This window comes from Leguminivora glycinivorella, chromosome 5 (genome assembly GCF_023078275.1).
Source record: "Leguminivora glycinivorella isolate SPB_JAAS2020 chromosome 5, LegGlyc_1.1, whole genome shotgun sequence".
Lineage (NCBI taxonomy): Eukaryota > Metazoa > Arthropoda > Insecta > Lepidoptera > Tortricidae > Leguminivora > Leguminivora glycinivorella.
Genome location: NC_062975.1, coordinates 17,110,053 through 17,132,755, shown reverse-complemented (window position 1 = coordinate 17,132,755; position 22,703 = coordinate 17,110,053). Strand labels below are relative to the sequence as shown.

Here is a 22,703-nt window from a genome sequence, read left to right as displayed (position 1 = left end):
CTTTCAAATTCCCCAGTTAAAATAATCTCATGTTTTCTCATAACTCTAACGACTTGACTAGAAGACAAAAGTATAGGTACTAATGAGAATTATTGTGTATAGCGCCATCTCTCGGTGAATTCGCTAACTAATTTCCGCGACCATAGTATGTTGGTTTTTCAGGGATTATTCTTTATAATGTTAACCGGTTTAAACAATTTTTACTTTATCGGAAAGAAGATGATTTACGTAACATCTCGTATTAATTTGAAGTACTATATACATCCGAAAAGGTGGGTAAACTAAAGTAAAAATCTGAAAAGTTTTTTGTGAATTAAAAAAAAAGTTTTCAAGATACAAACACGATTATATTTTTCCTGTAATATTTAGCATAAAACCAATGTTTCCTAAAATTTTCATAATTTTTCGTTGGTAAACTTCGGAGATAAGGGGGGGAACGGTATTTTTTTTTACATTTTCCTTCAAAATTCTTTTTTTTCCACAACAAAAAAAATATAAAAAATAGTTTATTTACGTTCAATTTGAGCTCTTTCTAACGATACCCCACTTGACCTAGTAACTTGAAATTTACAGTTTGCCCCCCTTTCATTTTGGCCATTTTCTACAATTAAAATTAATAAATTTTAAAAAATTATACCTTCTATTTGTAGAGGTTCACAATGTTCACAACTATTCCAAATTTCAAATTGATAGCATTAGTAGTTCTCGAGATATTTAGTAGGCTTGTGCCGTTTCGTTCGTTGCTCGGAGCGCTCCGATCTCATTCGATCGCTCCCACGAACTAGTTCACTCATTTAGGTCTTTTGCTCATTTAGTTCAGCCAGACCAGCAACCATTGCGGTCGGAAAGATCAGAACGAATGGGACTAAATAGTGTCAAATGATACGAATAGTCCACAGATACTAATAATTCCGAGCCGAAAGATTGTAAGTAACAGAAACTTAATATGAAAACTTGACGTTTTTGTGTTGCTCTGCTAAATAGCTCGCTCTCGGTCGGCGCAGTCACACACACTCGTTCTCGATCTAAACCGCTCGCGCTCGCTGATCCTATAAAGAACTAAATGAGCAAAGACCGATTCACAGAGCACGGAAAGATTTAGTTCATTTCGGTCATTGATGGGATTTTATTCCTAACAGTTCATAGTTCGTGAACGACACAAGCCTAATATTTAGGAATGTGACAGACGGACAGACAGACGGACAGAGTCGCACCATAAGGGTTCCTGTTGTACCTTTTTGGTACGGAACCCTAAAAATGACTTTTCCAGGCGGACCAGCTCTACGATATGATGACGCAAGAATTCCGCTGCACATTCTGCAGCCAAGTCGTGGAGGAGGACCAGTCCGCCCTCCCGAAGAAGGACTCCCGTCTTCTGCTGGCCAAGTACAACGAGCAGCTGGAACCGCTGTACCAGCTGCTGCGAGCTGTTGAGGGCATCAAGCTGGCTCCCGAGATCCTGGAGCCTGAGCCAGTCGATATTAACACTATTCGTGGGTGCGTAGACCCTTGTCTTTTCCAGCTGGGCCGTGGGCCAAGTACAACGAGCATCTGGAACAGATGTACCAGCAGCTGCGAGCTGCTGAGGGCTTCAAGCTGGCTCCAGCGACCCTGGAGCCTGAGCCAGTTGATATTAACACTATTCGTCGGTGCGTAAACGTCTTTTCCAGATAGGCTGTTTCTGTAAGAAGGTACCAAAACGGTGATTCATATAACCAATATCTGGTAAGCATTCAGGAGACCGTTAGCTAAATTCATTAAAAGTCAAATTACTGGGGACGCTATTGCACAACACTCTGCATTTTATGATTAAGCACTGAGACTTGGCACAGGTTGTTTCTTGGGTGGCCCTGAGTAGATAAAGATCGGGAGGCATCGAGAGCCCCCCTTAATTTAGGAGGGAAGAGGGGGGGAAGGCTGGCGCCGCCGCGCTTCCTTTGAAACCATATTTCTCTAAAACTATACAAAATAGGGCATGCAGTATATCATTTTCGGATAAATGAAGGACGAGGAATTCATTTTTGGAACAAAAAAAATGTATTTTAGAACACAAAAAAAAAGTAAAATGTGAAAATCTGAAAACGAGATTTTTTTTTATACATATTATTGCACATTTTATGAAAACTGTAATGGTTTTTTCTAAATAAAAATATTATTTAATAGCTACATTTATCTAGTTTTAGAAAATGTATAATTTGTTATAGAAATATATTATAGGACGAGTGATAAAAAATAATTTACATCGCCCGATAGGGTGATTTGAATGCCCATTTCAATAAGTTTTGTCAATGATTTTAGGTATAATTACTATTTTTAACACACGAAAGCCGTAATCATTGTAGTTTATGGCTATTTTAGTGATTAATGTACTTAAAATAAATAAAAAATACAAAAAATTTAAAAAATATTAAAAATGTGATAATTTTTTTTAACATTATCCTATTTTGTTCTTTCTACACAATATATATCTAAAAGCAATAAATATCAATAAAAAGCCACATTTATACAGTTTATAAAAATATATAGTTTGTTACATAAATATATTACGAAACGCGAGATAAAAAATAATGAAAATGAAAATTTTAATGTACGGGTCAGCTTGCATTATTCGATGAGGTGAGGTAAAGGCACTACCCGCTATGCAGTGGAGTTCGTCTAGTAATACAGAAATATACTTATTCTAATAACGTTTACACATGTAGGTATATCACGACCCAGTACAGAAAATTGTAAAAGTCCTATAATATAGTTTATTTTGATTGTAAAATAAAATTGCATGTGACTTATATTGCAAAAAAAAATATCTTAATCACGTTCTCCTCTCCTAAAGCAGTTCTGCATGCATATGCTTGAAGATTTTTTAGTTTACTAGCAGAATTTAATTACTTCCTTTGGGCCCCCTTAAATCGGTTTTACCCATCCATAAAAGATAAAATAAAAATCGTCATATTCTTCCTTTCAGTATCAATGATAGTTAGTTATTGCGCAATAGTGCCATAAAAATAAACTAGATTCTTATTAGCATTAAACATTAATGATTTTTGAACTAAGACATTGCTTTTGTACAAAGGAGAACCTCAAAAAATGGTCTGACTAGACGAAAACATGTGTATCGGGGCTAGTACTCAAGGCTCTCAAAAAGTGTAGCTATTTTGAGTTATTCAAATAAAACAACATGAATAGTCTGAATTTAATTATGTATATATCACAACATCCACTGCATAAGCACATCAGCTCCGAACATTTAATTTAAAAAGTCTTTTTTTACGGTTGCACCTTACGCAGCACTGTTTTTTATTACACCTGCATCCGACAATTTCGAGGCATGTTTCTGCAGCAACAGGCAACGTTGCGGGCAAGTAGGCTCCCAAATCCCAATTGTTACAGACTTTCGTCCAGCCACAAGTAGCAAATAATGGCAAATTAAGTTTAGTTGACCCCGTAAATGGACACCTTGATATACCTATAACCCTTACAAAAATGGTGCAAGGCAGCTTTTGTCGGTGAAATGCTGTTAATTTGGCGGTCTTTTTTGGTTAATAACTATTTTCGGCACTCGTTAACCAAAGTACAGGACGCAGATCTGGAATAATAAATATGTCAAGTAAGAATTATCCATAAATTATACAAATCATAGATGTAGATAACTACTATTTCACAAGATGTATTAGGATCAGATGTATATATCTGACCTATAATATCAATCGATCATTTCATGTAATATAAATAGTTAAATTCAGACTATATAGGAGTATGTTGTTTAATTAGAAGTACTCTAAATAACTACACTTTTTGAGAGCTTTGAGTACCTACCTCACCTCATCGAATCATACAAGCTGACCCGTACCGTACATCAAGATCGCCCTGCCACGTCACTTTCATTATTTTTTATCTCGCGTTTCGTAATATATTTATATAACAAACTATATATTTTTATAAACTACATAAATGTGGTTTTTTATTCATATTTATTTCTTTTAGATATATATTGTATAGAAAGAACAAAATAGGATAATGTTATAAAAAAGTTATCACATTTAATTTTTTTTTTAATTTTTTTTTTATTTTATTTTAAGTACATTAATCACTAAAATAGCCATAAACTACAATGATTACGGCTTTCGTGTGTTAAAAATAGTGATTATACCTGAAATCACTGACAAAACTTATTGAAATGGGCATTCAAATCACCCTATCGGGCGATGTAAATTATTTTTTATCACTCGTCCTATAATATATTTCTATAACAAATTATACATTTTCTAAAACTAGATAAATGTAGCTATTAAATAATATTTTTTATTTAGAAAAAACCATTACAGTTTTCATAAAATGTGCAATAATATGTATAAAAAAAAATCTCGTTTTCAGATTTTCCCATTTTATTTTGTATTTTTGTTCTAAAATACATTTTTTTTGTTCCAAAAATGAATTCCTCGTCCTTCATTTATCCGAAAATGATATATTGCATGCCCTATTTTGTATAGTTTTAGAGAAATATGGTTTCAAAGGAAGCGCGGAGGCGCCAGCCTTCCCCCTCCTCCCTCCTAAATTAAGGGGGCTCTCGATGCCTCCCGATCTTTATCTACTCAGGGCCACCCAATGAACAACTGTGCCAAGTAAATGTACAAATTACTAACTTGTATATTTGTTCGCAGCCTCAACACAAAACAGGCGCTGCTTCGACCAGGCAACGAACAATGGTCGGGCGAAGCCACCCGCAGCGGCGGGTAAGTAATAGAACGTATACAAACGTATGGTATATTCGGTAGAAGGTATAATTTCAATTTGTATAATTTTGTATGGTATAAAGTTCAATTAGTATAATTGCTGTTATATATAATTTTAGATAGCATAACTTCAAATTATATAATGTTTGTTACATATAATATTGTTTCCTATAAGTATAATGTGGTATAACGTTGAAGTAATAGAATATACAAAACGAATACCATACAGGTGATATAAGCGCCTGCTGTTTTGTTTCGTGCAATGTTGTGAATATAACGCGTTGTTATTAGATTATTTTTATTATCATTGCAGTAAATGTGTGGGTATGAACTACTCTTTTGACAGGATTCGTTTCTGTGGGGTCACAATTCAAACCTAACCTAAACCTACTATTGTGACAGGATTCGTTTCTGTGGGGTCACAGTTCAAACCTAACCTAAACCTACTATTGTGACAGGATTCGTTTCTGTGGGGTCACAGTTCAAACCTAACCTAAACCTACTTTTATGACAGGATTCGTTTCTGTGGGGTCACAGTTCAAACCTAACCTAAACCTACTTTTTTGACAGGATTCGTTTCTGTGGGGTCACAGTTCAAACCTAACCTAAACTTACTATTGTGACAGGATTAGTTTCTGTGGGGTCACAGTTCAAACCTAATCTAAACCTACTTTTTTGACAGGATTCGTTTCTGTGGGGTCACAGTTCAAACCTAACCTAAACCTACTTTTTTGACAAGATTCCTTTCTGTGGGGTCACAGTTCAAACCTAACCTAAACCTACTTTTTTGACAGGGTTCGTTTCTGTGGGGTTCCCAACCTAATTTTGTGATTTATATGACATGTTGTTATATTTTTTAATATTTATATAAATATTATTAAAGATATAGTAAATGTAATTAGTTAATATGTATATTATAGTATACGGTAGTATGTATATTGTATGTTATATTATTTGTATCTTATACAAATTGAAATTATACCTTTTTTGCATAAAAAAAGTATACTTTTTGAGCGTTATACATAAAAAAAGTATACTTTTTGAGCGTTTGTAAATTGAGAATATGCCAAAAGTTTGTATTCATTATGTTACGCACCCCGCAGCGGCGGCCTCGCGGTCGAAGAAACCAGAGTCGACGTCACCATCGGGGAGGCCACGCGCGCCGCCCCGGCCCGCAAGGAGCGCCCTGTGTGGATGGTGGAGAGCACCGTCACTACGGGCGAACAGGTATGTAGCAAGAGAGAGATAGATACCTATACCTAGTGAAACAGAGAGAGATAGAGAGGGATAATATATCACAGAGTGAGTGGATGGTGATCAGCAAGGCAACGCCGGCCAGGAAGGAGCGCCCAGTTTGGATGGTGGAGAGTACTGTCACTACGGGCGAACAGGTGTGTAGCTAGAGAGAGATAGTGAAACAGAGAGACAGGGAGGGGTAATATCACAGAGTGGATGCCACTATCAGCGAGGCCACGCCGGCCGGCCAGGAAGGAGCGCCCAGTTTGGATGGTGGCGAGTACCGTCACTACGGGCGAACAGGTGTGTAGCTAGAGAGAGATAGTGAAACAGAGAGACAGGGAGGGGTAATATCACAGAGTGGATGCCACTATCAGCGAGGCCACGCCGGCCAGGAAGGAGCGCCCAGTTTGGATGGTGGCGAGTACCGTCACTACGGGCGAACAGGTATGTAGCCAGAGAGAGATAGTGAAACAGAGGGACAGGGAGGGATAATATCACAGAGTGCATGCCACCATCAGCAAGGCAACGCCGGCCAGGAAGGAGCGCCCAGTTTGGATGGTGGAGAGTACCGTCACTACGGGCGAACAGGTATGTAGCCAGAGAGAGATAGTGAAACAGAGAGACAGGGAGGGGTAATATCACAGAGTGGATGCCACCATCAGCAAGGCAACGCCGGCCAGGAAGGAGCGCCCAGTTTGGATGGTGGAGAGTACCGTCACTACGGGCGAACAGGTATGTAGCCAGAGAGAGATAGTGAAACAGAGAGACAGGGAGGGGTAATATCACAGAGTGGATGCCACTATCAGCGAGGCCACGCCGGCCAGGAAGGAGCGCCCAGTTTGGATGGTGGAGAGTACCGTCACTACGGGCGAACAGGTGTGTAGCTAGAGAGAGAGAGAGAGAGAGTGAACCAGAGAGACAGGGAGGGATAATATACCTACCATACTGATGAAGGTATTCCTTAGGTTTTCGCGAAAAAATATTAAAAAACTTTTTTTTGTAAAATAGGTAAATTTAATGTTTTTCCTACTCAGAAGCACGCGAGCCCTTTCGATCCTATATACTAGGTAAAAAAAAAGCGTCCCAAATTTTTCCACTTCGTTACCATTTTGCAAACACTTTGTACAACGATTATAACGTGGAAAGTACGCAAAATAATAGGAAATGGGACCACATATTTGTCTCTTGTTTTTTGGCCTAGGTGGAAAGGGCTCGTGATTAATTCTGAGTAGGAAAAACATAAAATTTACCTACCTTAGAATAGTTTTTGTTATACAAGGGTGCAAACTTGTATTTTAACGACGAGTGTGTAATTGAAAAACGAGCAAGTGAAAGGATTCTATAGTTGGTTCGAGAATAGAATCCTGAACTTGTGAGTTTTTCAATACACGAGAAGGAAAATACATTTTCCCCTCACTAGCTCGGAAACACGTGTTTTGTCCTTTAATACCAGCGGGTAAAAACGCATTTTATCCACTAGTGGGTAAAGTAATTTGACCTTGAATTAAGTCAAATTAACTGCTTTAAAATCGATAAAAGGAGGTGAATCTAGTAATAAAGATGATTTACCATCTGTGGAACTACTGGAAGCAGTGATAAACGCATTTTTTGCGTTGTAGTTTCCTACCTACAGTGAAGGGAAAAGTTTTGTGTTACACTCGGGTGCAAATGTATTTTACTTCTCGTGCGTAAAAAAACTCGCAAGTTCAGGATTCTATTCTCGAACCACTCGCTTCGCTCGTGGTTCAACTATTAGAATCCTTTCACTTGCTCGTTTTTTAATTCCACACTCGGCGTTAAAATACAACTTTGCCCCCTTGTATAACAAATAACTATTGCACCCGTGTGTAACACAAAACTTTTCCTCTCACTATAGCGAGAAAATACAACGCAAAAAACGAGTATATCCCTGCTTCCAGTAGTTCCACAGGTATATCATCTTCATCACTAGATTCACCCACTTTTATCAATTTTGAAGTAGAAAATTTTATTATATTCAAGGTCAAATTACTTTATCCACTAGTGGATAAAATGCGTTTTTACCCGCTGGCATTGAAGGATAAAACACGTGTTTCCGAGCTAGTGAGGGGAAAACATATTTTTGGTGACTGTTCTCGCGAAAATGCCCAAAAACGTATGTGTTTACAGAGCGAGGCGGCAGCGGCAGACGCGGCGTTGGAAAAGGCGGCGAGCACCGCAGCGGCGGCCAAGAGCGGCGGCAAGGGCGCCGACGACATCATGTCCGTTCTGCTGCAGCACGAGAAACAGAACACAGGTACGAGTGTACTCGTACTGCATTTGGAACAGGGTACGCAGCCGAATGGATGAACTAAAGTGGAGCTTTGCGGGACATGTTGCTATTGGCAGGGTGCAAAGCGGGTGGAGGGGGTAGCTAAAACGATCACAGCGCTCACTACGGCCAAAATTGACATCTTAGTCGCTGACTTGCGCTGTCAAATCCATATTGCAGTAAACATTTTCATGTCGTTTTTGAGATAAATTTACTACGGGCCCAGTAAAATTTGTTATGGCGAATTGTAATAACTCCAAGAAAAGTAGCGACTAAATTCTAGCTATTTCCAAGACCGTGGTGGAAACGAAACCACCGTTTAAGTGAATAGTTGCCGTAAGAAGAAAAGTGTCGTCCAATCTCTAAAGTTTTACTTAAAGTGCGTAATCATTTGATACAAGTATTGAATTGAATTTACGGTGAATTTATAGTGCAAATTTTATTGGAGGTAGAAAAGCCGACGTGGAAGCCAATCCCAGTTATGTTCGGAAATAATTTTATTTGTTTCCTCATCTGTGCTCCTGTTTACAAATCGAAACGGATTGACGAAAATGCGTAAATATCGAGGTTTCAATGGGAAGAAGGAGCACGAGAACAATAGAAGCAGAAGCAGTCCATCCACTGAAGGCTTATCACATTTTAAATAAAATTCCTGAGAACTTATTTCATCGCATTCATGATTGTATTTGATGTGATAGAAAATGCCCAGCTAGCACCAATTTCTTGTCTTTATTCATCGTCTTGGGTTGGAAAATGATTTCGTGAGCGATGGCACGAAACCCCGTTTTAGTCACCAGTTTGTTAATTTCTCACTGAAAACAACAATTTTAATGTTATTGGCGATAATGTTGTAACCACCGTCGTCCAAAATTGTCTAATATAGTAAAATAACACAAGATTTCATTAATTTTTTCACAATTTTTACTTACTTCTCGCTTAACAGCGGCGACAATATTGTCCATAATGGTCACCTGTCACGTGGCGTGTCGTCGCGCACGGTCCCAATTGTTGCTAGGCAGAGTGATGGCAGGTGGACCAAAATGTTAACGGAATGGTGGCCGCTAACAAGTGCCTGGCATCCGTTGGCTCGTTGGGTCGACGACATCCGAGAAACTGCGGGTCATAACTGGATGAGATTAGTCCGGGACCGGGAGAAGTGGCGTACTAGAAGAGAGGCCTATGCTCAGCAGTGGGCGATAAAGGGCTAATATGATGATGAATTTGATGATGATGAGCCGAATGGCACAAACGCTCACGAAACGCTCGTAGTATCTCTATCGCTCTTGCGTACTGGCGCGACAGAGCCAGCACAGTATAATAAAGAGTACTATAGTACAGTATGGCCACTCTCGCTCCCCGCTGAAAGTGCCGCCCACCCCCTCTCGGTTACCTCACAGTTACTGCCTGTCAAAAACACGAACAGTCGACCTGTCATAGCTCACTCATACAAGCATAGTAAACGTTCACCTACACGAGCTTAGAATGCGCCTCTTTCATATATTTGATCGCCAGTGCTCGATATGTGGAGCCAGACTACCTTTCGCGGCGTTTCGTTTTCGTTTCGCGTCGCAGAAATGCCATTCGGCTACGGCTACAGAGCTATACTGCATTTTTAAACGAAGCGGCAGCGGCAGACGCGGCGTTGGAAAAGGCGGCGAGCATCGCGACGGCGGCAAGGGCTGCAACTAACTTTTAGTGTCGAGTAGCAGGATTCTTAATTAATGCATGTATTTTATTACTTAATTCTAGCGCTGTCCGTACTTAAACGTAAGTAGTGGTATACAGAAATATAGCATTTCTCGTATTATTCCATATATATAATATCAGAACCAGTTACATTAACAAGTATTTTGTAAAACAACAGATTTTATGAGCCATACTTTTTTTTAAATAACTCAGTTCCTGCAAGTGATCTAAAGTTGTTGCCATACAAAAAATAATGTTATTAATAAGCCCTTTCAAACGATCCATGTCCCATCAGTATACAGTCTTGGGACAAAATGCCTATTCTCCTTTCATACTTAATTATCGTCACAAAACTGACAGTGAGTTAATTTTTGTTAACAACTTACGCTAATTGGGGAGTCCCCAATTCTGAAAATGCCCGTAGGTACTTAACGGCCGGCGTAGGTACTTAAATGAAAAGTCCCATCGCTGTGTCTCGCTCCAATGTATGGCCGCCGCTCACCGCTATCGCGCTTAGACCAATGTCGTGGCCGGGCCGTAAGTCCGTTTTCACATTATCCGATCCGATATCGAACAAATCCAAGATGGCACCTGTAATGTATTCGATGTCGGTCAGACATCCGATATCGGATCGGATAATGTGAAAACGCACTAACTCGCGACCGCGAGCGAGTGACGTAGGCCTAGCAGAGCCCAACTGTAGTACCTCCGCCTTACAGAAGACCGCAACCAAATAGCACCCTACTCATAATGTTATGTTCCTGCCGGTGAGCAAGGCTGCCAAGCATAATAACTGTTTTGATATTAATTGCATTCATATTTTTTTCTTTTTCTATAGACAACTCGGCAGCCAACGCGCTAAAGCCCGAGCAAGACAGTTCGGATGACAGTGATAACGACTCGAAGGACCCCTTCAAGCTCAAGAGTGATCCCGTGGCAGTCGGTTCGTATGATTTAACTTATTTACCCTTTTACACGTTCTACAGCTGCATGTAGTTTCTCTGGTCCTTAACCCTTAAATGCATGAATTTTTCTTTTACCGAGATATTAATATATGTGATAGTTGTCTATCACATATATTAATATCTCGGTGGTTTTATGACTCTGGGAAAAATAATAAAAAAAATATTTAAGATCGATTTTTATACTAAATCAGTGTTAGAAGTTAAATAGGCCAAATCTTATTTATATAAATATATCGTAATTGGTAAGGTTTATTTAAAAAAAATGACTACTATTAAAAAGGTACACTATTTGTGGAACCTCTATGATAAAATGTTATTCATATTCATATTCATATCATTTATTGCATACACATGTGTTTACAATAGGTGTTTTTATAGATTAGGTCACAACATGCACCCGTCAGGGTATAGCAACATAGGAAACTTACATACTAGATTCATTCATTAACATGCTTATTATTAAGTAAGAATTACATTAATTGCTTATTTCAAATTTAGATAGCTACTTAAAAATGTCAATTATTCACTACATTATACATAAAACTAAACTAATAACTTTAAACATAAACTAATTACTAACTCCGAAAAAATCATCCTAAATCACATACTAAAAATCGCCATCGTCCTGTTTTTTCACACTTTTCCGCCATTTCATCTTAATCCTTAAGTAATAAATAGTAAATCATTATATTATTTAATTTATTTAATTGTTTATTAAATAATAGTAAATAATGAATAATAATTAAGCAATAAATGTGATTTTGGATAGCTACATATCGAGCCACGGGTCATCAAATATATGATGCATATATATATCACCATGCATTTAAGGGTTAATATTGTAGTCTTATTCTAAAAAACTTACCGTACTGTTTTAAGACGCTACAGGAGCGAAAATGCTAAAACGGAAAGGAGCCCTTCCAATTTGGGAACTTTAGTTAAATATACTTGTGTTATTAACTAGATTTATCGAAAAATTGTCTATTCAGAACAACTCAGTTAAAAGATATTACGAAAAAATCTTTAAAATCGAGGTTCCGCTCTCAACTGTTTTCCTCCTTCAAAACTTAATCAATCGTAACGAAATTTGAGAATCTTTTTTTTTTTTTGCTAATTGTTGCCAATTTTTAATACCACACCTTTTGTTTCCGCCATAACCGTCACAAAACTGTCAGCGAGTTAATTTTTGGTAAGAACTTGCGCTAATTGGGGGGACCTAAATTCTGAAAACGCCCATATACATATCGTCACTACTTTTAAAAAAACTTGTGTCTTCGTCTGTCAATGAAAAGAAAATTGTAGTAAGTATGTATGGAATGCATATAGACTTACTGCGTTTTAACTTTAAGGAACAGCGTGAGATACGAGATTTTTTTAAAGTAGTGACGATATGACAAGTTGGAAAGAGACTTCCGCTTGTAACTTTCAGTTTTGAGAAATGGGCTCCTGTACGAACGGTTAATATTGCTTCTTTTTATTATTATTATTTTATTGTGTATTGAATAATGTAGTTCTGTTTATAACTTGTAAATAGCTACAATTAGTTTTTAAGGTAATTGCAACGCCCTAACAGGGTATCATGTACCGACTTATTGTATCTTTCTTTACCACCTGTATATGTAATGAACATGAATGCAATAAATGATATGAATATGAATATGAATAATAGCTATTTGTTATACAAGAGTGCAAAGTTGTATTTTAACGCCGAGTGTGGAATTGAAAAACGAGCAAGTGAAAGGACTCTATAGTTGAACCACGAGCGAAGCGAGTGTTTCGAGAATATAATCCTGAACTTGCGAGTTTTTTAATACACGAGAAGTAATAGTTATTTGTTATACAAGGTGGCAAAGTTGTATTTTAACGCCGAGTGTGAAATTGAAAAACGAGCAAGTGACTCGCTTCGCTCGTGGTTCAACTATAGAATCCTGAACTTGCGAGTTTTTTAACACACGAGAAGTAAAATACATTTGCACCCGAGTGTAACACAAAACTTTTCCCCTCACTATAGCGAGGAAACTACAACGCAAAAAATGCGTTTATCACTGCTTCCAGTAGTTCCACAGGTGGTAAATCATCTTTATTACTAGATTTACCTACTTTTATCAATTTTAAAGCAGATAATTTAACTATATTCAAGGTCAAAAATACGTTTGCACCCGAGTGTAACACAAAACTTTTCCCCTCACTATAGCGAGGAAAGTAGGTACAACGCAAAAAACGCGTTTATCACTGCTTCCAGTAGTTCCACAGGTGGTAAATCATTATCATCACTAGATTCACTCACTTTTATCAATTTTAAAAAAGAAAAAATGACTATATTAAAGGGCAAATTACTTTATCCACTAGTGGATAAAATGCGTTTTTACCCGCTGGTATTAAAGGACAAAACACGTGTTTCCGAGCTAGTGAGGGGAAATCATTTTTCCTTATTGTAAAACATATGCCTATTATTTATTTTTCAGCGGAAATGGAGAGCTCATCATCAGAGAGCGAAGATGGCGCGCCGACGGTGCTGGCGGCGGGCGCGCGGGTCCCTCTCACGGCCGTCGACGATGAGCTCATCGCGCGCATGACTCCGCAGGAGAAGGAGGCCTACATACACACCTACCAGGACTACTACAGCCACATTCTAGACTAGATGTCATACATTAAATGGAGCCAACTTATCGAATTTGTTTTATTAGTGTTATAAATTTGACGTGGCTTTCGGTGTCGCATCGTAGCTCCCGAAAGGATGAACCGGTTTAGATTTAGTTTTTTTGTTTGAAAGTTGAATTAGTCGGGAGTGTTCTTAGCCATGTTTCATGGAAATCAGTCCAGTATGTCATCGCGCGCATGAGCCCGCAGGAGAAGGAGGATACATACACACCTACCAGGACTACTACAGCCACATTCTAGACTAGATGTCATACATTAAATGAACCTAACTGATCGATATCGTTTTTATTCGTGACAGAGATCGTTCTATTGGGATCTTCTCTCCCTCTTACTTGACTAACCGACCCTCTTACATATACAGGGTTGGGCAGAATAACTGTCCTAGTTAAAAAATGATATAAAATTTTAAAAACACGATTATGTGAAAAGTAGTGCTATGATTTATATCCATAACATGTTAAGTTTTAAAGTGTTATGTAATATATTTTATTTGCTTTTCTTTAACTTGCATAATTTTAGGCATTTTGCTGTAGAAGGAGTTTGACCCGGCACGCACGACCTCATCTGCTAAGTCATGCAATACTTGACTACCCGACCCCAAAATAAATGCCAGTTTTAGCCTTTTGCCATCTCAATTAAACTTTGCATTTATTTTTATATGTAAATATTAATAGTTATCAGTTACCTAAAGATGCGTAGGTAAGATAAAATATCAGCCTAAAAATTTCGACGAAAATGGCACTTTTCCTCATGAAGATGTGGTCTGACTGAGTTTCTCTTTTGAATATTATGGCTAAAATATCTTCGTTTCTATCCCTTAATATAACACCATACTCAACATCAGTCTGACATTTGTTGAAATCCTGAAATCGAAATGCATTTTCTTTGCAAAATGGCCATCGTGCCGCGTAAATAACATTTTGTATCTAGCCCTCACATTTTTAAAAGAAACAGCGTACATACATAAATTATCCTTTATGTTTAGGTCCCCTTAGTTCATGGTTATTTTGCAGTATGCAAAATGTTGTCCCCTCTTCAATTATATTATGTTATTGAATATTTTATATAGTTTTTTTGTTTGAAAGCTGATCGCTAAGCGGAAACATAGCAACATGCAGTCAGCAACACTGCAACATGCACTGTTGTTAGAAGCTCATGATTCAACAACGTTGCTCAACAAATATTCAGGTACGTACCATTTGCGACACTTATTATATTGATGAATATTCAACTACAATGCCAAGCCAAGATGTCAATAATTGTTCATTGGAAGACTCACCCGACACTTTCCAATAGTTTATAGACATCGTCACGTGATTTTCAATAGCATCTGTCCATGAGGGTATTCGTGACTCATTTTTTTCGCCAGGCGACTAGATCAGACCAGGTTCTAATATCAAATCATAATTATCTTTTTAGATTTCCAATTCACTGCCTAGTTAACTCCTAAGTAAACTCTGGCCGTGTTGGCGAGAAACGGTTTCAGTTATTGCTTTCTGTTTGTGTTCCGAAGCGGCTAGAGTCGAAGTCGTTGATTTCACAATTAATGCTACGTCGGCGTCGAGTAGGGAGCAAATAGCGATAAGTATATATTTATATAAATATATATAATTATGTGTCTAGCTAAGTACGTCACAATTTAGAATTCCACCATTAGACACATCAGATAGACATGTATACGAACTACGAGCTTAATGGACGCCAGACTTAGGTCTAGGGAGTAGGGACCCATTCCATAGAAAATAAGTTTTTCACCACACCAACTGGTAAAGGCTTTCTTTGCTATTCAAAAATAGATAGCAAAATTGCATTTTATCCACAAGGGGGCAAAGTAATTTCATACTCGATGTCTTAATCTGGCTGCTACATTTTACGTAAAAATGATGATTTTGAATCATAAATAAATTGATGGATTTGATTTATTTTGATGTTTTATAGTCAGTATTTTGTTCGTGTTGGTGTGGTGAAAAATTTTGTGTTTCACTCGGTGGCAAAGTTTGTTTAACCTTCGTGCCTTGATACCCTCGCAACGCTCAAGATTCAACTTTTTGAACCACTCGCTACGCTCGCGGTTCAATATTGGAATCTTTCGCTTGCTCAGGTATCAATATTGGCACGTGCGGTTAAACAACTACTTTGCCCCCTTGTAAAACAAATAACTATTTTTTTATAATTTATAGTACCTACTGAAAACTCATCGCGACAATTCGACATTGTTTTATCACAAGGCTCTGTTGGATCATCCAATCTGTGATCATCTTCTTTGGTCAAGTGGGTCAAAGTTAACTTACAAAGATTCGTACAAACACATTTACCTGCATTGCAACTATTGCAAGTAAGCTTAGGTAATAGGATATCCGAAAATTGCGGGTCACAACTCGACGAGACTAGCTCAGGGACCGATTTTTGAATCTCCGCCATTCGATTTCGTGAAATTCGTTCAATAATATCTCCACTACTAGCGATTTAAATTCTACTAACAAAATCGATATTATAACGAGTGGTCATTATCACTAGTTTTAAAATTAGCCGAGCCGTCCTTTTTCAAAAAAAGCCTAACGTCGTTTTCCACAGACTTTCGAACGGCGAATTCGTGCGTTCTAAATTCAAAAATCGATCCCCAGGACTGACAAAAGTGGCGTACTAGTTAACTAAAAGAGAGACCTATGCTCAGCAGTGAGCGATAAAGGGCTGGTATTATGATGATGATGATTATTATTAATAAGCAAACACTCTAACAAGGTAGTCTAGTTTTGTAAAAACTCGTCTCATCTGCGCTTCGTCAAACATTTAGAACGAATAAAGGCCATGGCCAGTCCGTTCGTAGCCGTAAACAAAGTTCTTAATCCTAATGAACTTTACGAAGCGAGGCGACGCACTTTTATAGCTTTTATGTAGACGAAAAAAAATACCTACGAATTGAAATAAAAGTCACCTTATACCTGTGGTGATTCGCAAATACTTAGGTACTTACGGGAAACTTTTTCTCCAAGGAAGGCTGCTTTTTGCGTAATCATGGGGAAACAATATGAAAGAATACGTTAATCGATGGCGTATCCGTCACGGTCACGGATAATCACATTAATAATTGTATGGAGAAAGTGAATACCACCCCCAGCCATCCTCCTTGCGTTGTTATCCCGGCATTTGCCACGGCTGGGGTCCGCTTTGACAACGGATCCCAAGAGTGGCGCAGGCACTAGTTTATACGAAAGCCACTGCCATCTGACCTTGCAACCCGAAGGGTAAACTAGGCCTAGCCTATTTTAGTCCGGTTTCCTCACGATGTTTACCACCGATGAATACTACCCCTAGTAATAGAAAATAATAAATTAGAGCGCGTCAAGGTCATTTTGAACGCCTTTCCTGATTAGCGACTTCCGCTGCCTTTATTATTTTTATTTTTCATTGTATCTCACATAGACGTATAATAATTAAAATATTGTGAGCGGTATAGGACTTAAATAACTACTCGAGTTAAGAGGCTAAGTGTAAAACTAAAAAGTTAAGTTAGGGGTGTTGGTGTCTTTTGTTTGCGTGGCATTCTTTTTTTTAGGTTTATATTAATACTAGCTTTTGCCCTCGCGTTAGAAAGAGACGAAAAGCCTATGTCGCTCTCCATCCCTTCAAATATCTCCACATAAAAAATCACGTCAATTCGTCGCTCCGTTTTTCCGTGAAAGACTTTCCCATTTATAAAATGAGTATGGATTATACGGGGTCATATATATCTTTGCCCTGCCTCGCTTATAAAGCTTTGTTCAAAATAATTAAAATAGGTATTCCAAACATAGCTGTACTTATGAGTCTTATGACAATGAAACAAGGAGACAATGATGATAACATAATATTTGTATACACTTATTTACGTCTCACGTTGCAAATGTAGCTGTAACTTACTGCTGAGTACGTCGAAACTTTATAATGACTTGTGTTTCAAACTTTAATGAAAATTAACGAGAAGTCAACATACGCTGAGAATGGATATTTTGAAGTAAGTACCGACCTATACATAGTATACATACTTCAAATAAGGAAAGGGCACACGCGGCGTTGGCCGTTCTAACACGGATAAGTCTAATAGATACAGAGCATACCTTTGGAGATAAGCGGGGGTATTTTTTATTACATTTTCCTTCATAATTCTTTTGATATGTACAATTTTAGTTCTTTCTAGTAACTTGGAATTGACCTTCCCTTTGTACCTTTTTGATACGAAGCCCTAATTAACATAAGAAACCTACCTATCCTACCTAAATGTGATGTGAAACTTTAAAATAAAATCAGTTTTATCTCAAAGTCTGTTTCAGCAAGAGCCATATACAAAAAAAAAAACAGATTAAACCAGAAATGTAGTGCAGCTGCAGAAGAACCACTAACACAGAGTTCTCTGCCAGGAAGACTTACAGAACGGAGTGTCTCTAAGATATTAGAGCATAATTTCTGTTACGTTAAATAAATGTAAGTAGGTATTTTCTTTCTTACATGGGTTCAACATTGTTAAGCGAGGTCTCTAAGATATTAGAGCATAATTTCTGTTACGTTAAATAAATGTAAGTAGGTATTTTCTTTCTTACATGGGACAACCTCAACATTGTTAAGGGCCAATTAGGGCGATACGATGTGTACGAGGTCGTACCTACGCGATGCGGTCGTTTTCCTTCAACAAAATACCGAACACCTTTTTACATTTTTAAACATCGCCTCATATCCAACTCATATCTCTCAAGAAGGACGGTTATCAAGTCGACTGTATGTTTTTTTTTTTAATGTTTGTTCCTCGATATCTCCGTCGTTACTGGACCGATTTTGAAAATTTTTTTTTGATTGAATGTATATGCATACAGATTGGTCCCATTTTTCTCAGAACCCAGTTCTGATGATAGGATCCTGGAGAAATCGAGGGAACTCCTCGAATCTGAAAGGCATATATATGGTGATTTTTGTGTTTTTAAAGGAACAGCATGCATTTAGGTACGGAACAGTGACATTTGGTGCAGTGGAACTGCTGATGATGGCCAGAACGGAACTCTTCAAATCTGAACGGCACGCTTATAGTGACTTTGCTATTTTTATAAGAACAGCGTGCACTTTCGTCCAGAACAGTGACATTTGGTGCAGTGGAATTGCTGATAATGGTCAGAACGGAACTCCTCAAATCTGAACGGCACGCTTATAGTGACTTCGGTATTTTTATAAGAACAGCATGCATTTACGTCCAGAACAGTGACATTTGGTGCAGTGGAACTGCTGATGATGGCCAGAACCAAACTTCTCAAATCTGAACGGCACGCTTATAGTGACTTTGCCATTTTTATAAGAACAACATGCGCTTATTTACGACTAGAACAGTGACATTTGGTACAGTGGAACTGCTGATGATGGTCAGAACCGAACTCCTCAAATCTGAACGGCACGCTTATAGTGACTTTGATATTTTTATAAGAACAGCATGCACTTACGTCCAGAACAGTGACATTTGGTGCAGTGGAACTGCTGATGATAGTCAGAACCGAACTCCTCAAATCTGAACGGCACACTCATAGTGACTTTGGTATTTTTTGTAAGAAAATCATGCATTTAAGTTCAGAACAGTGACCTTTATGTTTGTTAAGCATATTGAGTTTTCAAGTCAAAGTTTGTCAAGCTTCGATTTCTTATAATATAATCGGATTCATGAGGAATTGAGGAAACTCCTCAAACCTTAACGTTATACGTATATTCATTTGTGTTGTCATCTAATAATTAAAGCATTAAAAGCAGTTTTAAAAAATACTTACACATTTCTACATAATCCAACATTCGCAAGTAGCTTTCACCAGAACCCGAAAGGCGACGGTTTTTTTTTCTTAAAAATTATTACATACTTATTTGACATTTATAAACACTTTAATGTATGTTATATTGCTCCCACTGACAATTATTTTAAATCTTTGATGTTACTGCATTTGAACTTGTGTTGATAAATATTTGGTAATGTTAATATAAAGGAAAGTCACTTCTACAACGTGCGTCGCAAATGTCACAACTCGTGGATCTAATGAGCCCTTTATACAGTGTGTAATTGTAATCCTTATACATTAAATCAGACATAGAATTCGTTTGTGTTATCATTAATGAAAAGGTGTTTTTAAGTTATTCTTATTTTTCACCCAATAATTAAGTTTTGGAAATATTCTTAGAATATATTGTAAATATGGTTGCGATAACAGGTTAATAATATTACAATACGCGATACGAGCTTTTAGAAGTCACTGTCAATGAGAATTCAACGCGAGAATTTTAATTTCAATTGTAAGTAAAAGTTAACTACTTACATAATTACATTTATTATGTTTTAATCTAACCACTGTTAAGAGATTCGTCCGTATAGATTTACACACTGTGTCGGTAAACAATGTGTCAAAATTGTAAAAGTTGTGATTGGTCGCAAATGAGAGTCAGTAGAATTATTATTAATCATTTATTTATGAAAATCTTAAGAGTAATAATTACATTCTTCACCTAGCAGAAATACCATTATGATTATAACATTTAATGTAATCTTGTTAAATATATTTGGACATTTTAAAATTATTTGTGTGCGTTTCGGCCATATTATTTTAAAATTGCTTTACATAAAAAACTAATAGGAAATTATTAAGACAGGAAGTGCATTATGTGGGGAGAAGTCACACATACCGACACATAATTATTTATAGCTGCGATAGATAATAATATTTTCAGTATAGATGGTGTTTTTTTTACGCACTAGTGCGAGAAGTCGTTCATTATATGCCAGGTCGAAACTTCGGAGGGCCATCTGTACTGAAAAACGTCGTACGATACAAGTGTGAAAAATAGGAAATCCACAAGTCATGGGGACTACGCGCAACGGTGGTAAAATGCAGTTACTGCATTTTTAAAATAGGTACGTTAGAGCGTTTTCACATTTATTATCCGATACGATAGCGTAAAGTAACCGATACGTTACGTTTACGATATCGGGTAACGTGTTATAAAACGTCATATTTCACGGTAAAGGCTCTAGTTGAAGCAACATGTATCAATTTTAAAATTCTATAAATTGCATACAAATGATTGTATACAAAATAATGACTAGACATTAGTAACTTAACTCGGAGGAAAAATAAATTGGAGCATTTGCTTACAAAAAAGTCTGCCGAATTTTGAGGAAATGTGAAATGTATTTTTGAGGAAATAACACATTGCCAAAAATATATGTCAGTACACACGCACATTTTGACAAAAACAACACATGCTCAATAGGATGCACTCAAACATATGTAACGTCATCCTCGTCAATATTATTATAAACTCTATTCTAATTAAATAATATTAAAATCAAGCCTCGTAAATAAAAACTCTATCGTACATCCCATTCGAAAAAGTATTTATTATCCGCAAACGAGTTTTAAATCGATTCTACGTGATTAGATAAATGACATTAATCTGACATTTTATGACAAAAATATTTTTATCTAAAATATATAAAAACCATAAAACAATAAAAAGTGACTAAAATTGTGTACAACAAATGGAACTTTATACTTTATTTTTATAAGCTTGAGGTGACTGAGTGTTTATTACACGTGCTCATGGCATATTTAATTACCAGTGATCCGTAGACCATAAATCGATGGTGAAATTGTGTTTGTTAATCGATTGTGTTACGTGACTTTTTGAACTGGGCTTTCAAATTTGTTCAAGTTTTTGGGCAGAGGGGTAAGTAACTGAAAGGCTACTCCAGTTCTATTTCCTCCGAGTTACTTAATTAAAACGACTAAACTGTACTAGTAGAACTTCTAAAACACAGCACCAGCTGGCACGTCAAAAGGTTCTCTTTATTCTTCAAATTATGACTTGAGAAAGATAAATTGCGTACCTTGCGTTGGTGTGAAAAAATGTGTTACACTCTGTTCGGTAGCGAAGTTTGTTTAACATGTCTTAAAACTCTCGCAGCGCTCAAGATTCGAACAATGATGTCCCCTTTTAAAAAATAAATAGGTACAGTTTCACGTGTGGTCACGTGTAAAAGTATATGAGTCAAGCGCGGATCCAGCTTCGTGCCCAGGGGGGTCACGTGGTAAAGGCCCCGGCCCCAGGGGGGGGGTCACGTGGTCTATTTGTACGGCCAACCTAGGCTCCAGGGGGGGGGCATTACCCCCCTGGATCCGCGCATGATATGAGTGTACAAAAATTGCTCAAAATAAATATTATGTCCTTAGTTCTTAAACTCAACAACTTTTGTACAACCATATTTTTACAATTCAATGTACTTACCTATATTATGATGCTCCCACACTGGCTGACATTAGTCCCTGTCATACAATCCATACTAATATTATGAATGGGAAAGTGTGTGTGTCTGTTTGTTTGTCCGTCCTTCACGGCAAAACGGAGCGACAAACTGTAATTTTTAATTGGAGATAGTTGAAGGGATGGAGAGTGACATAGGCTACTTTTTGTCTCTTTCTAACGCGAGCGAAGCCGCGGGCAAAAGCTAGTGTTATATAACAGCCCGTGTGGAAGCACCATTAATCCTTATTGCGTAGCTTATTTTATTTACAACAATGTACTTAGAGCAACTATCATACTGCTGTACCTATATAGAATCGTGTTACGCAGTTGATTTATTTACATTGACATGATACATTAACTAGCTGTACACTAAGGGTAGCTTTAGTTTAAAATTACAAATTATTGGTCCAATAATTCGGATAGGTACAGGTAAGTATGTACATATTGTACATAATATATTATATTACAGTTTACTTAAAGTCGCCGTCAGCAGAATTTGCGAACAATGTAAACAAACCTTGTATTCAAAATGCCTTTAATTTCCATTCTGACTAATCAAATACTGGCTTAAAAATGTGTTATTCAGTCAATTCATATCACACCATGATCCTAGACCATGAAAACAATAAAAGAGTTTTGTAATATGGATATTTCAACCATTCAGTTTGTTTACATCACAGAACACCCCAATAGAAGCCTAATGCAAGTGATATTGTTCGAGACGCAAATCACCAATCCTTGCGGGGTGAGGCGGGCGCACACGGTGCTGCCATTGGTCGTTTCAAATAATAGCGCGCTTTTACGATTAGCAGTAGGGATGGGAATGGGACA

General features: G+C 37.4%; 1 protein-coding gene across 1 annotated transcript in view; it reads left to right on the top strand.

Moving 5' to 3' along the window:
• LOC125226014 (general transcription factor IIE subunit 1) overlaps positions 1 to 13,845 on the top strand; it is a 28,053-nt gene extending 14,208 nt beyond the window's left edge. The window contains exons 5-10 of the mRNA XM_048129827.1: positions 1,271 to 1,497; positions 4,659 to 4,730; positions 5,834 to 5,957; positions 8,118 to 8,244; positions 10,784 to 10,888; positions 13,376 to 13,845. Of these exons, the coding sequence (XP_047985784.1) occupies positions 1,271 to 1,497; positions 4,659 to 4,730; positions 5,834 to 5,957; positions 8,118 to 8,244; positions 10,784 to 10,888; positions 13,376 to 13,551 (831 nt within the window). The 3' untranslated portion in view covers positions 13,552 to 13,845. The remainder of the gene's footprint in view (positions 1 to 1,270; positions 1,498 to 4,658; positions 4,731 to 5,833; positions 5,958 to 8,117; positions 8,245 to 10,783; positions 10,889 to 13,375) is intronic.
• The last annotated feature ends 8,858 nt before the right edge of the window (positions 13,846 to 22,703 follow it).